At 38.9% G+C, this 16,421-nt stretch overlaps 1 protein-coding gene across 1 annotated transcript in view; it reads left to right on the forward strand.

Moving 5' to 3' along the window:
* Window positions 1–16,421, forward strand: part of LOC122550244 (collagen alpha-1(XXVIII) chain-like) — a 238,294-nt gene that overhangs the window by 10,776 nt on the left and 211,097 nt on the right. The window contains exons 4-8 of the mRNA XM_043691001.1: window positions 3,525–3,545; window positions 3,683–3,742; window positions 9,797–9,850; window positions 12,263–12,307; window positions 14,058–14,084. Coding sequence (XP_043546936.1) covers window positions 3,525–3,545; window positions 3,683–3,742; window positions 9,797–9,850; window positions 12,263–12,307; window positions 14,058–14,084 — 207 coding nt within the window. The remainder of the gene's footprint in view (window positions 1–3,524; window positions 3,546–3,682; window positions 3,743–9,796; window positions 9,851–12,262; window positions 12,308–14,057; window positions 14,085–16,421) is intronic.

Raw genomic sequence — 16,421 nt, forward strand, 5'->3', positions numbered from 1 at the left:
TACTCTATGCTACTTTCTCCCCACCCCCACCCTCCTCTAGCTTATCTCTCCATGCTTCAGGCTCACTGCCTTTATTCCTGATGAAGGGCTTTTGCCCAAAATGTCGATTTCGCTGCTCCTTGGATGCTGCCTGAACTGCTGTGCTCTTCCAGCACCACTAATCCAGAATCTGGTTTCCAGCATCTGCAGTCATTGTTTTTACCTCATCAACCTGGGTGTCAACTTTCAGGGATCTATGTACATGGACACCAAGATTTCTCTGCTCATCAACACTATCAAGAATCTTGCCATTAGCCCAGTACTCTTTATTCCTGTTGCTCCTTCCAAAATGAATCACGTCACATTTTTCTGCATTAAACTCTATTTGCCATCTCTCTGCCCAGCTCTGCAGCTTATCTATGTTTCTCTGTAACTTACAACATTCTTCAGCACTATCCACAGCTCCACTAACCTTAGTGTCATCTGCACATTTACTAACCATACTTCTACACCCTCATCCAGGTAATTTATAAAATTGACAAATAGCAGTGGCCCCAAACCAGGTCCTTGCAGTACACCACTAGTAATTGAACTCCAAGTAGAGAATTTCCCATCAATAACCCACCCTCTGTATTCTTTCCGCTAGCCAATTTGTAATCCAAACCACCAAATCACCCTCAATCCCATGCCTCTGTATTTCCTGCAATAGCCAACCATGGGGGACCTTATCAAATGCCTTACTGAAATCCATAAACACCACATCAACCTCTTTACCCTCATCCACCTGTTTGGTCACCTTTTCAAAGAACTCAGTAAGGTTTGTGTGGCATGACCTACCCTTCACAAAACTGTGTTGACTATCCCTAATCAGCTTATTCCTTTCTAGATGATTCTAAATCCTATCTCTTATAACCCTTTCCAATACTTTACCAACAACTGAAGTGAGGCTCACTGATCTATAATTACCAGGGTTGTCTCTACTCCCCTTCTTGAACAAGGGGACAACATTTGCTATCCCCCAGTCTTCTGGCACTATTCCTGTAGATAATGATGAATAAGATCAAAGCCAAAGGCTCTGCTACCTTCTCCCCGGCTTTCCAGAGAATCTTAGGATAAATGCCATCTGGCCCAGGGGACTTATCTGTTTTCACACTTTTCAGAATTGTTAACACTTCCTCCTAGTGAACTTCAATCCATCTAGTCAATGCCATATCTCCCCCTGGCCTAGTAGCCTGTATCCCAGTGTTCTCCTTGACAGCATTGTTTTTTTCCAATGTGAATACTGATGGAAAATATTCATTTAGCACTTCTCCTATCTCCTCTGACTCCATGCACAACTTCCCACTACTGACCTTGCTTGGCCCTTATCTTACTCTGGTCATTTTTTTATTCCTGACATACCTTTAGAAAGCGTTAAGATTTTCCTTAATCCTACCTGCCAACAAGTCATGTCCTCTCCTGGCTCTTCTGAGCTCTCTCTTTAGGTCTTTCATGGCTAACTTGTAACTCTCAAATGCCCTAACTGAGCCTTCACATCTCATCCTTACAGAAGCCTTCTTTTTCCTCTTGACAAGAGATTCAATGTCTTTACTAAACCATAGCTGTCTTGTTCAACCACTTCCTCCCTGCCTGACATGTGCATTCTTAACAAGGACATGCAGTAGCTGTTCCTTGAATAAGCTCCACATTTTAATTATGCCCACCCCCTTAAGTTTTGTTCCCATCCTATGCATCCTAAATCTTGTTTAATTGCATCATAATTGCCTTTCCCGCAGTTATATCTCTTTCCCTGTGATATATATCTATTTCTTTGCATCGCTAAAGTAAACATAACCGAATTATGGTCACAATCACAAAAGTGCTCGCCGACCTCCAAATCTAACACCTGACTGGGTTTACTAGCCAATTCTAATGTGGCCTCTCCTCTTGTTGGCCTGTCTGCATACTGTGTCAGGAAACCCTTCTGCATACATTGGACAAAAACTGACCCATCTAAAGTACTCAACTATAGCATTTCCAGTCAATATTTAGCAAGTTAAAGACCCCATAACAACTACCCTGTTACTCTGGCTCCTATCCAGAGTCATCCTCGCTATCCTTTCTGCCACTGTAATACTGCCCTTGACTAACAATGCCACCCATACATTGCTAACTTCCATACATTGCTGTACTAAATATCACTTAAAAGCTTGACAAATAGAATCCCAAAACTGCTGCTTTCACCAAAACTAGTGCTTTGGCAGCTAAAGTACTTTTAACAAGCCTCTTTGTTTTCTCAGGTTGTTGAGAATTTCCCATATTTACCCATCAGAAATGAATCCAGCTGCACTTGACCAGCCCTCTCATTTAGATGCTACAGTTTATTGAATTGCCTCAGTGACATTCCTTTATATTTTCATTCCTCATTCTTTCATAGGATGTGAGTTTGTTGCCCATACCTAATTCACTAAAGAACATTAGTAAAACAGATGGGAATTTATGACCATCAATGATAGTTTCAAAGCCACCTTTACTGAGACTATCTTTCAATTCCAGATTGATTTTCTTTTTCCAGTGACCATGGTGGGATTTTAAACAACATCACAAGCATATTAGTTTGGTTCCTGAGCAAAACTCTAGTGATATTGCCACTAGTTCACCATCATCCTCTATATATGACACAGGTTATGTCAACAGTTCACTTAACATAATCAGGAAAATAACACAGAAAAATATTTTCAGGGAGCAGGGTGTGGTTTAGAGTTGGCAAGCAATATAGTGGGTGAAAACTCCAATTTGACCTTTTGGAGCAAAATTAATCGCTTTTATGTTTACAGTATGTTTTGTTAAGTATCATGTTTGTGTTTAAAATCCATAGTTACATTTGGACATGTGTTAGCATAGATCTTTGCCTTTTCTGTGAACCATATTAGTTAACTACTAAAATTAATATTTTACTTATATATTTTTGTTTACCTCATAAATTGAATTTACAATATCCTTCAGCAACCAGAAAAACATGTAATTTTACCTCTATAATTTATTGTCAATTAATTTTGTAACCCTCAAAATCCCATCACAAAGAGTGATTTTTAAATGATGGTATGAATAAAATAGACAGGTTGGTCTCTCTGCATTGTTACGATGCTCAGTTCTCAATTAGCAGTAACTTTGACTTAGTTCAATAGCTTAATCAGCAGATACTGTATACCTCAATTTTTTCCAGAGGTGGGAGTCAAAGTACTTAAAATGGTTCATTGCATGAGCAAAGCTTTAGCTTATGTGCCTGCATGAAGTTAAAACTACTGAAGTACAAATTATCCTGCCCAAATATTGCGCTTTACTAATTAATTTCCTTATATATTTTAATGTAGGTGTTCATCTGTTTAGTCCATCCCTATTATAACATAAAGACTTAAATGTTCATTATTTGCAGAATATTAAAGCTAACTATCAGCCAGATCTTATCAATAATTGCGTTACCTGACACTACATATTTTGGGGAATTATATACATTGTGTACAGTAGCCAATGGAATCTTTCTTTTTGTTTCCCTTCTTCTTTAGCTCAAAGTTGCCAATCAATCAGTAAGTGCTTTATTAGTTTTATCATTTCATTATTTATTGCATGTTGTTTCGAGTATTAATTAATTTTCCAAATGTGAACTTAAATTTTAAGATTGTAAGATACTATTGACACAGGTTTTGTTTTTATTTCTGTATAGTGCCCTAAACCAAAGCCATGCAGCTGTGAAAGGGGGGAGAAAGGGGAGTCTGGAGCTCCTGTAAGTATTGGCCAAACTCTGCTGCTGACTATATTAGCTTTGTGTTGTGCCAGGTGTTAACGCTTAGTTGAACAGATGCAATTTGCTGTTGAATTATTATTGGTTAATTTTTATTCTGCCCAGGACCTAATGGAGGTGCTAGAGTCCAAAGGATTCTCTAGCTCATTTTTTCTCTAAATGAAACCTCAGCTGTTCTTCAACATATACGATTACATCCACCAAAAGTTCCCAAAATGTTAGTGTTAGAACATTTTAGCTATAGTGTCAAAAGGTACCTAAACCTAAGAGCAAAATATAGAAAACCAGTGGAATTTTCACACTTAGCAGAGACAGATTTTCAAAAAAGGAATTAAAGGAGCTTGGATAAAATAAAAATGTAGTTTTCCTATTTTTTTATGATTGATCTAAATGTGGCTGGATAACTCCACAATGACATCTCTATCTGATATTGAAAACCAATCCTGAGAGACATGAGATTAGGTTTAGAAAGGATCAGTCTTGTGAAGACTTCATTGCTGTCTGTACGAACAGCTTCCATTATGGGACTGAAGCACTTATTAGCATTAATCTTATGTTTTTTACAATCTTCTTTACAAACCATTTGCAGTTCTCATGAGAGGTGCAGAAAAATAAACCCTCCCACACACCTTTTAGAGAAACTGGGAAAATTGATTAACATGGCCTTCCCCACAGCATCCAAACTCCAGAATAAATAAAAAAGGAATTACATAGACCACATCCAGAATAAATTTCCATGTACTCTGGCCCAGTAATATTTTTCACTTCATTCCCAGTGCCAATATTAACCCCTTGGCGTACAATATTCTGCCAAAAAATATTAACTAAAGGAAAAGAATGAAAAGAAATCTGCTTATTTGATCAGTGGTTACATCTCCAGGGAGGATGTGTGAAATCTGTTTCATATATCCGCTAATATTCAGGATTAAGCTAACATGTACAAAGGAAAAGCAGGATCACTGACAGATGTTTTTTTATTCACTATGAAAAGAACTGTTGGGTTTAAAGACAATTTATTGTTTAAAAGGTGTTGTTGAGTAAATCTTCATGGAGAGCAGACTTTAAACAGTAGACCAACAGAATGTACTGGCCAACCAAACTTCATGAGGTACCTTCATTAGGTCTGACCAGCTCAAAAACTGAAGATAATTAGAATGGACTCCCATTGGAAAATGATCTCCGAGGGTTTCCCACTGACTCTGGGTCATCCCTTAATGTTGATTTCTGGAATTAAAGTTCTACATCTGGTTTTGTGGAGCCTAGAGGAGTGGTCCTACGCCCACTAAAGCTACAACAAAAAGCCTAACTTAGCTTTCGAGTCAGCCTCAGGCAGCATGACAGCTGACCTCAGGCTTTTGTTAACTCTCGGGTCCTCATCTCAGTGGAGGTCAGCAAAGTAATGAAAGTTGCCAGCACAAAGCAATGGGACGGTAGGTTCATGCATTCTATTTTCAGGACACTGCACCCCAATAATGCTGGCTGTAAATGTTCAGCCCAAATATTCAATTTCAGAAGCGACACATTGGGCTATCTTTTATACTCTTTCTAATCGCAAATTTGGAGTTCAGAAGGACATTTAATCAATTGGAATGGTGGTGGGTGGGGACCAATGTTCCCTCTAATCTGTGTGACTATGTGCATACGCAGCCACTCCAAGGTTCCATGCATGGATATCAGTGTAGGCACGCCAATCATCGCATTAACTCCCTGTTCCAGAGGTCGCTGCCACACACTGACATCAGAGGCCTGTGCAGCAAGATAGAAAATTGAAGGAAATGCTGGGGGACTGGCCACTTCCTTGCCTCCATCCTGATTAAGGCCATGGTGTGAAGACCCAAAGATGACTGGCCTGTCCTGTCATAATTCAGACCCATAAATGGAAAATTTACATAAAATTATGAACCTCTTCCATTTGTTGCTGGTATTAACCCAATGGCACACATAGTGTTCATGACATATAGGCTTCTGTGGGGTGCTTTTCAACTCCTAAGGAGGGTGCCTTATTCAAAGGCATTAAATACTTGATCAAAGAATTTGGCATTAAGAAGGAGAGGAAACATTGACAGCTATTCCCTTGTCTTTGTTGTTGATGCTCTGAAACCACCTTCTCCATGACCCTTTTCTCCATGAAAACCCTTCTGCTATGCCTTTTCTCTGTCCTAGAGCACTTTGTGATCATGGGCCTCCAAAGAATATATTTATCACTCCAGCCACCACTTTCCTAGTGGCCACACTGAGAACAAGTGCTGCTGGCCTTTCATTGGCTGTCAGTCTTGGTATGCAGGACATTCTGCTAGGGTCCTGATCCCATGAAAGGTCAATAGTGGACAATCAGTTATCTGACTGGAGTGTAGTAAGGTGGCTTTTCCCAAGAAGAGTTAACATAGAACTCAAACTAGCTGTCCCAGCTTGAGATTAAACGAGACCCTCATTCCTTCCATAAAATACCTCCGATTATGAGCTCCTCAACTGTCAGCGGGGTGTGTCAATTTACACTTGCAATCTTATCCTTGCAACTCTATCTAGCATTATTTTTTAGATTGTCTTTTCCAAAATTATTTAAGATAAGACTCAATTTATTTTGTTCTTACTTCTTGGACGCCTCCTGCTATGTACTAACACAGTTGTGAGGATAAGCCAGTAACTTGTTTCCACATTGCTATTTGTAACACTTTTCCCTTGGAGAACATGATGAAGTAAGCTAAAAATCACACAAAGACAGGTTATAGACCAACGGGTTTATTTGGAAGCTTTCGGAGTGCTGCTCCTTCATCAGGTGGTTGTCAAATCATGATGAAGTAATGGAAGGATGAACAGTCAGCCAGCCAAGGCACAACATGAGTGATTCTACGCCCACTAAAGCTACAACAAAAAGCCTAACTTAGCTTTCGAGTCAGCCTCAGGCAGCATGACAGCTGACCTCAGGCTTTTGTTAACTCTCGGGTCCTCATCTCAGAGGAGGTCAGCAAAGTAATGAAAGTTGCCAGCCCAAAGCAATGGGACGGTAAGTTCATGCATTCTATTTTCAGGACACTGCACCCCAATAATGCTGGCTGTAAATGTTCAGCCCAAATATTCAGCTTATGGAAAGAGTGAGGACTGCAGATACTGGAGATCAGAGCTGAAAAATGTGTTGCTGGAAAAGCGCAGCAGGTCAGGCAGCATCCAAGGAGCAGGAGAATCGACATTTCGGGCATAAGCCCTTCTTCAGTGTCATGAAGACTATGTTGTGAGAGGCCTGTGTGCCATTGGGTTAATACCAGCTGAAGAAGGGCTTATGCCCGAAACATCGATTCTCCTGTTCCTTGGATGCTGCCTGACCTGCTGCGCTCTTCCAGCAACACATTTTTTAGCTTATGGAAAGGTTAATGGTAAATGGTGGAATGGTTTTATGGTCTCCCATAACCCATGAAACTAGGTGTAAAATGAATGTGAATTACATGTTTATTGTCAACTCATAATATGTTGATGAAAGTGTTTTCACTGGCTCTGTTTTGGAATTGGCATGGTTCCTTTGAAGCAAAAGTTTGATAATCTGGGAACACTGTGATGATACCTCATTTCCGTGGAATGTGAAATTTGCAACATTTTAATAATATCAGAACTGAAAATGTTTCTCATCTTTATTTTCCAAATTGCACTGTGATCAAATGGTAGTCTCACTGTGGGAAAAGATTTGCTAACCCACGATAGGCCTTCAAAAGCAAATTGGCCAAATTGTACCAGGACACCCAGAATTCCCCGGAGCTCACAAACTGGGTCAGACAGCACGCAGACAATGGAATACGCTTTAAGCTCCCATGGACATGACAGAGCCCTCAGGGCAGTTTCACAACCCAGCAATACCAAAGCTACACAAAGAGCAGAACAGACACAAAGGCACCACAGGACAATGGAAGCACCTCACCACTCCACAAAAGACTTTAACACCTACCTGTGAAGATGAATGGAACCATGATACTGTCAGGATGTTGCATTGTGTGAAGGAACAGGACATTCATCCGATAAACTGTTTTCCAATTAGCATCCTTGCAACTAAAATACTCCATTTCCAGAAACATTGTAGTTTCCCATTTCTTAATCTGTGTCATTGTGCAGCATTACTATAAAACTGGTCTCATCCTCAGCCCTGGGAGGAGAAATCTGATCTCTGTGCAGACTGTCAATTCTGTGTTTTCTCCTCCAGCGATATCGCTCGCAATAAACTGTTTATCAATTTCACTTCGAGCTGTGTTTTGTGATCTCTAACCTATTGGGCAAATTTCTCCGACACTCACACTTACAGCTACTGTAGGAAGGAAGACTTGCATTTACATTGCACGTTTCGCAACCATCAGATGTCTCAGAGTGTTTTACAGCCAGTGCAATACTTTTGAAAACTGTACCATGTAAAGATGTGAGAAGTAATTTGTGCTCAGCTAACTCCTACAACCCAAAGTGTGATAATGACCAGGTAACTTGTTTTTTTGTTGCCAAGTGAGGAATAAGTATGAGCCAGGACACTGAGATTAATGTCCTGCTGTCTTTGAAATGTCTCCTAGAATCTTTTAATCTTTCAACTGAAAGATCAAATAGGATCTCAGTTTGGCATACCATCCAAAACACAGTACCTCCACAGTAGTCCCTCAATACTGCATTAAATCATTCATTTGTGCATTCTTGAACTTGAGCTCATAACCTTCTGGTGCATGCATGCTAACAACTGAGTCATACACAGCAACCTAATCATGTGGATCTGAAAGTACAAGAAAATAGTACAGAGGAGGAAGGCAGGAAATTACGGGGAAATCAGTCTAACTTCGGAAGTAGAGGAATTATTAGGATGAACATATCTGCACTTGGAGGTACACTGATTAATCAGGAATAATCACTGTGGATTTGTTAAGGGAAGGTCATGTGTGACAAATTTGATGATTTATTTTATTAATTCCCAACAGTTGCTCATTGGTTCAACCTGGTGGGCAAGCTACAGTAGTTTCTCTGCTTATGTCCCAATTAAAATACCTTCCAGTTCCCATTGAGATAATAGGATACCAAATTGAATAAATTCATGAGTGTCTTACTGGTTTTTGGTCCTTGTCCACATTCACCGGAAGAATCCATAGATAATGGGAAATGGATGTCTTCCAAATAGGCATTTACCTGCGAGATAAGTGAGCACTAAAATCAACTGCAAAATCTCAAATTTCAAAACGTCTTTTTGTTTCCAACATGACATAATATTTCTTTCTGGCACTGAATAGAAACTATTCTGCCCATATTGCTACTAACAGGGATCTGTCGATGCGCACACCTAACTCTAGATCCTCCGTTGGTAAGGAATTCATCATTGCAGTGTAGACAGGGGTTACAGGTAAGGACCATGCAGAAATCCTGATGCAGTTGACTCTACATAAATTTCTAGGAATTTGAAATTTCCAATGAGCAATTACCTAGCATTTGGAACCCTGCTCTGAGTTAGTGGCAGAGGTTTCAGTAAGTTCCAATAAACTTAGCTTAGTGGCTACCCAGGAAACATTAGAGAAATTAAAATGTGCTGTAACTCCTGGAAAATTACATATTGAACTGACACCCCTTACTCACCTCAAGATTGGCTTGGGTGAAGACAACTCTTCATCCTTTTGACTTTGTCCTTTCACAATAATTTCTTAAATTTCTTGTCATTACAGCATCGAACTGTTCGCTTCAATCAATCCAGTGCTTCACCCATCATTCCGGACAGATCTTTGCAGATCTGTATGTAGGGATACTTCTTGACATTTGTCTCAGATATTCCCTTCACAACTATGAACCTATACTATCTTATCTGCCTGCCCTAAAGTGTGTCCAGTAAATTTGTGAAGCCCTGGTTGATTGCCACTTTGTTATAAAATGTCTCAAACCCATCTGAATGAACACAAATGTTAGTTCATTATGCTTATTTCTGAGAATTGTAACTTATTCACTTAAGGAAAAATTGCTATGCATCCTATTTGAAATATTATAAGTTAAATTTTGTTAAGTAAATACTCTTCTAACATATGGATATTAATTTAGGGGAGAAGAGGAGATCGAGGTAAAGATGGAAGCCCTGGTGCAAAAGGTGTACAGGTACTGAAAAAAATGTTATTATATTTTAATTGGTCACTTACCAGTAGAGAACTTGAGTATTGCTGGAAAAAAGGTACATTTTGTCAAAAATCTTTGTCTTGCATTCATCAAGAATACACATTTGAGGGGAAAACCAAAAGCACTGATTGGTTGGCAAGTAGAATGTGATTGGTAGAATTGTTGCTGTGAAGGATGCACTCATGAATGCTGATTGACAGTTAATAGCTAGACCCTGTTAAATTTTAAGCCAAAAAGTTTAAATTTGCATTCAATAAGTACACAAGAAAAAATTTTGAGAGAAAGTATCTTTTTCAACAACAAAGTATTTTTGTATTTCATCTTCAACTTCAAGAGTAAAGTCAGGCTAAAAATGAGCACTTTGAGGATATTGTGATGTCACTGTATTAGAATACCAGAGGCCTAGGCTAGTGCTGTGGTGGATTTACATTTAGTTAATCATTATGGAATTGAAAACTAATCTCAGTGACCATTCAGCTATCATAAATTGTCAGAGAAAAGATCTTGTTTAATAATGTCCTGAAGAGATAGAAATCTGCTGTCATTAATTTGTCGGGGTTACGTGTGCATCCAGACCAACAACAATATGAGCAACTTTTAACTGCATTCTGGAATGGCCTAGCAATCCACTTCATTCATGGGCAGTTAGGACTGGGCAACAAACAGTGCCCTTGCTAGCGACACTCACTGCGTATCAAAGAATAAAAGAAAAGTCTAAAGTCTGAATATTTATGGAGCCCAAAGTGCAGAATACACAAATAGTAATACTTTTTAATGGAAAGAAAAATATTGATAATTTCTTTAAAATTAAAGGGGTGCAAATACATTATAAGAAGTAAATTTCCTCTTGTAGTTTAACTCCTGAGGAAGTTCAGATAAACATTCTGTTAAAAGGGAAGGAATGTCTATGGAGAATGTTACATTTTAGAGTTCCTATTTGAATATTTGGTTACATTATCAATGGGACATTGAGTAAATTTAAGGCAGAGATTTTTAATTATTAATGGATTGAAGGTTTTGGGGGGTGGCTAGGAAAATGAAGTTGAGACCAAAATGTGATGAGCCATGATCGTATCAGATGGTGACACAGGCTTGAGGGGCTGAATTGACTACTCCTGTTCCTGGTTCGTATGTTCTTAAATTTGTTGATTTCGTTGTGTTGTTTTGGCTTGGGAAATCCATTTTATCCTGATGTCTGGGTCCTGAAGCCTGCTGTAAAATCTGGCCCTATGGACTAAATGAAAACAGTTGATTCCAAAACCACCTTCATGACAATATCGGTCTGCCCCTGATGATTCTCCCAGATGTCTAGAAGATCTGCATCATTTGGAGTGTTCAGAGTTTGGCTTGTCCATTGTCAAAGGAAGGCTTTAGCCAAGTGGTAGCCAATCAATCTGTAATCTTACAGAGTTGCTTCTGGAACCAGAGTTGTATCTTGTGTGGTATAAGAGAAGCACAAAAGAAATTCAGGGTGACCTCCTCATTTTCCCGGGATTTTCCTTCCTTTGAGGAAGCTGCTGTACTTTGTCATCAAATTCTTTAGACACATGTTCAAGATCAGAAATGTTATGTCGGAGGATACTGTAGGTGGAAGCATGCATGCTGTCATGAGGGTCAATTTTAATTTACAATTGTCGTATTGAACAATCTGCCTGTTGCACACAGCACCTGACTGTCCTGTTCTGGAGAGGTGTATACAGGGTTGCTATACCCTTTTACTCCAAAAGTAAAGTTTAAAATGTTTATTTGCACCCCCCCACCTTTTATTTTTCTTTCTTTGCCTTTTATTGCTTTCTTCAGGTAATGCTAAGAAAAGTCTGTGGAGTGAAATCCAAGTATAATGCATTTTCATATGGCTAAAGAGGCTAGCAGCAGGCGAGAGCACAGCAAACTGGTTTGTAGAACATATTGGTGTGCAGCTGCAGGAGGAAGTCAATTTAGAATGCTATTATTGTTGCATTGGCAATCATTCAATTGCTCCTGGAAAATTGTCTGGATACCTTTCAGATAAGATGTTACACAGAAGGCCAGGTCCTGAGAAGTGGGATGGTGACCATGCAGACACAATGGATTGAAGGTCCACTTTCTATATTGTAATACTCCAGGAATCTCAAGACAAGGGAGACTGTGAGGACCACTAAATAATTATCTTTTCCTTCACAAGAATGATAGCCAGCCAATGCTCTACCTATCCCTTCTGGTCAGTGAAACTCTTTTGAAATCCATATGATTTGCCAGACATGCCAAGTGTTGAACTGTTCAGAGCAATTTTTCTGTGATTAAAATATTTGGCAAAATAATAATTTATTGTGCAATAAATGCCAGTTCAATTTCAAAACCCATCGGAAGCTCTGAAATTATAGTGAATTATTATTTTTATCTCTTTATTAATAGGGACAACGTGGATTAAAGGGAGAGCCTGGAAGTTCAGGTGAAAAGGTGAGTATGTTTCTGATTTTTAGTACTTTTGAGTAAATGCAACATTCATCAAACACCCACCACCTTCAGCATTCACTCCCTTCACACCAATATTCAATAGCAGCAAAGTGTACTCTGTACAAGATGCACCGTAGTAACTCACAATGGCTTCTTCAGCAAATCTTAAAAACCTCTGAGCTTTACTATCTAGAATGACAAGGGCAACAGATACATTGGCACACCACTATCTGCAATTTTCCCCCTATGCCACACACCATCCTAACTTGGAAGTATACTGCCATCCTTTGCTGTCACCGGGTTAAGTCCTGATTTACATTTCTAACAGCAAATTGTCAATTATTCACATGGACTGCAGCAGTTCACACCACTTTTTCCAAACCAATTTGGGATGGGCAATAAACACTGATTCAGCCAGCAATGCCCACATCCCATGAACAAGTAACAGAAAAGTTGATAGACCAAGTTATGATGAAAAGATTGTTCAATCTGAGCTTTGTTTTGTTTTGGAAACAATAAGATGTAAGTCTGAATAAAATTTTCTCAAACTGGCTTTAAGTGATTTATGTAGGGTCATTGATATGAGGTATTCTTGCACTGTTTCAGCTTCAGAGCTGAAAATGTGTTGCTGGAAAAGCGCAGCAGGTCAGGCAGCATCCAAGCAACAGGAAAATCGACGTTTCGGGCATAAGCCCTTCTTCCTGTTCCTTGGATGCTGCCTGACCTGCTACGCTTTTCCAGCAACACATTTTCAGCTCTGATCTCCAGCATCTGCAGTCCTCACTTTCTCCTGTCTCAGCTTCATACCAGTATTCTATGAAAAAAAGTCTGAAAATCTTTTAAACAATGTTTTTGATCTTTTAAAATAAATGAAAAGCCGTTGACCAATCATTGTTCACTAACATTAAAATTAGTCTGGATTCTCTTGGTATTGGGAATGGAAATGTGGAGCAGTTGAGGGTTGAAAGCTGCATTAGTAACCTATCGTATTGCATTGATCATGTTTTCTCATTTGTGTCTGATGAATATTTCCCAACCTGGTTATAATATTTTAACTGCAGTCTATTTAGTGATCAATCAGTATGAGCTTTTGCTGTTGTGCACTATCCCATTTTATTCCAGATTGACTGACTTATCTGAACCCCCATATTTTCCTGCTCCTTTGCATCTGTTAATTATCTCCCTTATGCAACTTGGTAGTCTCTCCTCATTCTCTGATATACCCCAAAGGTCCATAACAAAAACAGAAACTGCTGGAAAAGCTCAGCAGGTTTGGCAGCATTTGTGGATAGAAATCAGAGTTAACATTTCAGGTCAAGTGATACTTCCTCAGAATCTCTGATCCATGATGTCTTCCAGACTTATTAACAATCTCTTCCCAATTTACCATCTACCATCTCTCCCTCCCAGTTCACAAACTCTCCCTCCTTCCCTTCTCTGGCTGAAGCTATTGGACATTGGCCTACTTACCTAATAGACGGTCAACCTCTTAATTGAGCTGTCTGCCAAGAAATAGAAAAAGGAAATTTATATGTGGTGCTGTCCGTACATTTTCCAGAACTTATATGTTGTGTATTTAAGGGTTTCCTGGCTACCATAATCCCTCTCCTTGATTTTCATGACTGAAATGTAAGAATTAGCGATGCAGGTCAGTGACCCGAGACCACAGAATTACATCAGATCTGGGCTTAAAAGAAAATAAGCTGTGACTTTGTGGCATAAATCATTCTTTAACTTCTTTCTTTCCCAATAGGGCACAGCTGGGTTCAAAGGACACAAGGTAATGTAAAATGCTGTTCAACTGAATAACATTTTTATTGTTGCAAGTCTACATGGTGGTATCAAACAGAAGTCTGAACTTCCAGATCAGTTCAATTAGAACGGACAGTGGATTAATCTTGCCATTCTACATGGTTTAGTCATGTGCCTACTCAGCCCATTAGCTGGTTGATCCACTGGGGAAGCACAATCCATTGTTTCTTGACTGTGCTGTTTCTGGATTCCACATTTAAGTGGATTTTTATTTTTATAAAACTGGTTACAAAACAAAATGTCCTCCAAAGGCCTTCCTGTGAATCTTTCTTAGAAAACAACATTTACATGTTTATAGATGAGGTCTTCTGTTCCTTCAACTTCATTGAACCTCAATATATAGGATAGACCTGTCTATATGACTGGGTGACACGATGACCAAACCTATCAATGGTATTCACCTTCTGACAAGGTAAAGGTTAGACCTGCTCTTAGCTTCATTATTCAAATCTTTAAATCTTATACATTGCTGCATGGACATGAGGCCAAAGTACAACTTATTGTCCAGAAATTGCTATAAATGATTAAGATATAGTTATGTAAATTTAATCTTACCTTTAAACAGTACTTAAAAATAAATTTGTTACAAGAAGATGGTCCAAGACATAAAACAATAATAAGTTTTCAACTGGTTTTAGGTGGGAAGATAAAGCTCTTCATTAAATATTTTTATAATTTTAGAGTTTAAATGCCTTTTTTTTGTCTGTTGCCTCATTTATGATTTCACATCAAAATGACCCACATGCCCTTCAATTCCATCAATTATAATTAAATTGATTCATAAATGGGCAATTAATATTTTGCTCTCATTATGTTTATTATTCTGAATTTGCAATAGTTAAACTTAAATCAAGTAACTGCCCACTAGAATTAAGATAATTGTTTGATAGCTGTACTATTTTGGCAGAAAAGATAGTAGCAAACAAAATAGACATAATGGCACAGTTCTAGAGAGTGTGCAGCAATAAAGATATCTGGCAATTTATGGACATGGATCCTTGAAGGTGCACAACACATTGAGAGAGAGGTAAGAGCAGTACATGGGATCTTAAGCTTCATAAATGGAGGCAATGTGTATAAAAACAGGGAAATTATGCTGAAGCTTTAAAAACTCTGGTTAGACTGCAGCTAGCATCCAGAATATGAAAATACAGAGTAAATGTATCTTTTTAGCACAGGATATAATTAGTTTTAGGATATCATGGATGAATAATGAAGATAAAAACAAGTATATAATTGCTCTTGATATATAATTACTCTTGAGTAGGGATGATGAATAAAAGGGAGTTTGGAAAACTGGATTTTGAGTGGAGTAACCAAAGCTAAAAGAGAAATCAAGGAAATTTATTCAAAAACATCAAAAACATTCAACAGGACTCTGTGTGCTATCTTAATCTTGTTCACCTGATTCCTTCTACGAAGGCTCCAATTGCTCTAGCTTACGCTTAACTTAAAACATCAGACTATGGACAATGCTGTTTCAACTAAAAATCTTCCTCGGCCATTGTATGTCAACTGAAAACCACTTTCACCCTTTTTATGCTGCCTCAGCAATGGGGAGACCTAACAGACTACAAGTAGTTCCAGTGTAGCCTGGATTCCAGGTCCTAGTAAGAGCAGTGGTTACATGGTGGGGTGGGAGCTGAGGAGCAAGGAGGGAAAAGGCCAAGGTGGGGCAATGGGTGGAGAAGGAACACTATAGGGGGCAATGTCAGACAGCACTGAGTGGAAGAACAGACAGGGTAAGGCTACGAAGAGGGAAAGGTGAACTTTTGAAGCTGTTTCAGTTTTGGTAATATCAATTTAATATTAATTTATTCAGAATTTCACCATTTGTACAATTTATTCAATAGTTTATCCTATAATCCAAGATGGTTCTGGAATGTGGTAACCATTATGCACTTTTCACTGTCCCTACACACAAGTGACAGTATCAAGTAAATCTTAATCCAATGTATAAAGGAAGATTTGAGAGAGCTGCCCCCATTTCCTACATGAGGTTAAACAGGATGACTTGCTTGGCTTTCTCCCACCCCTGAACTCTTCAACATTGAGGTTGATTGCAGGTCAGGTGGAAGATAGTCTTTACATAGTCATTACTTAGGTAAAAACAATGACTGCAAATGCTGGAAACCAGATTCTGGATTAGTGGTGCTGGAAGAGCACAGCAGTTCAGGCAGCATCCAAGGAGCTTTGAAATCGACGTTTCAGGCAAAAGCCCTTCATCAGGAATAAAGGCAGTGAGCCTGAAGCATGGAGAGATAAGCTAGAGGAGGGTGGGGGTGGGGAGAAAGTAGCATAGAGT

Source organism: Chiloscyllium plagiosum, chromosome 5, assembly GCF_004010195.1.
Source record: "Chiloscyllium plagiosum isolate BGI_BamShark_2017 chromosome 5, ASM401019v2, whole genome shotgun sequence".
NCBI lineage: Eukaryota > Metazoa > Chordata > Chondrichthyes > Orectolobiformes > Hemiscylliidae > Chiloscyllium > Chiloscyllium plagiosum.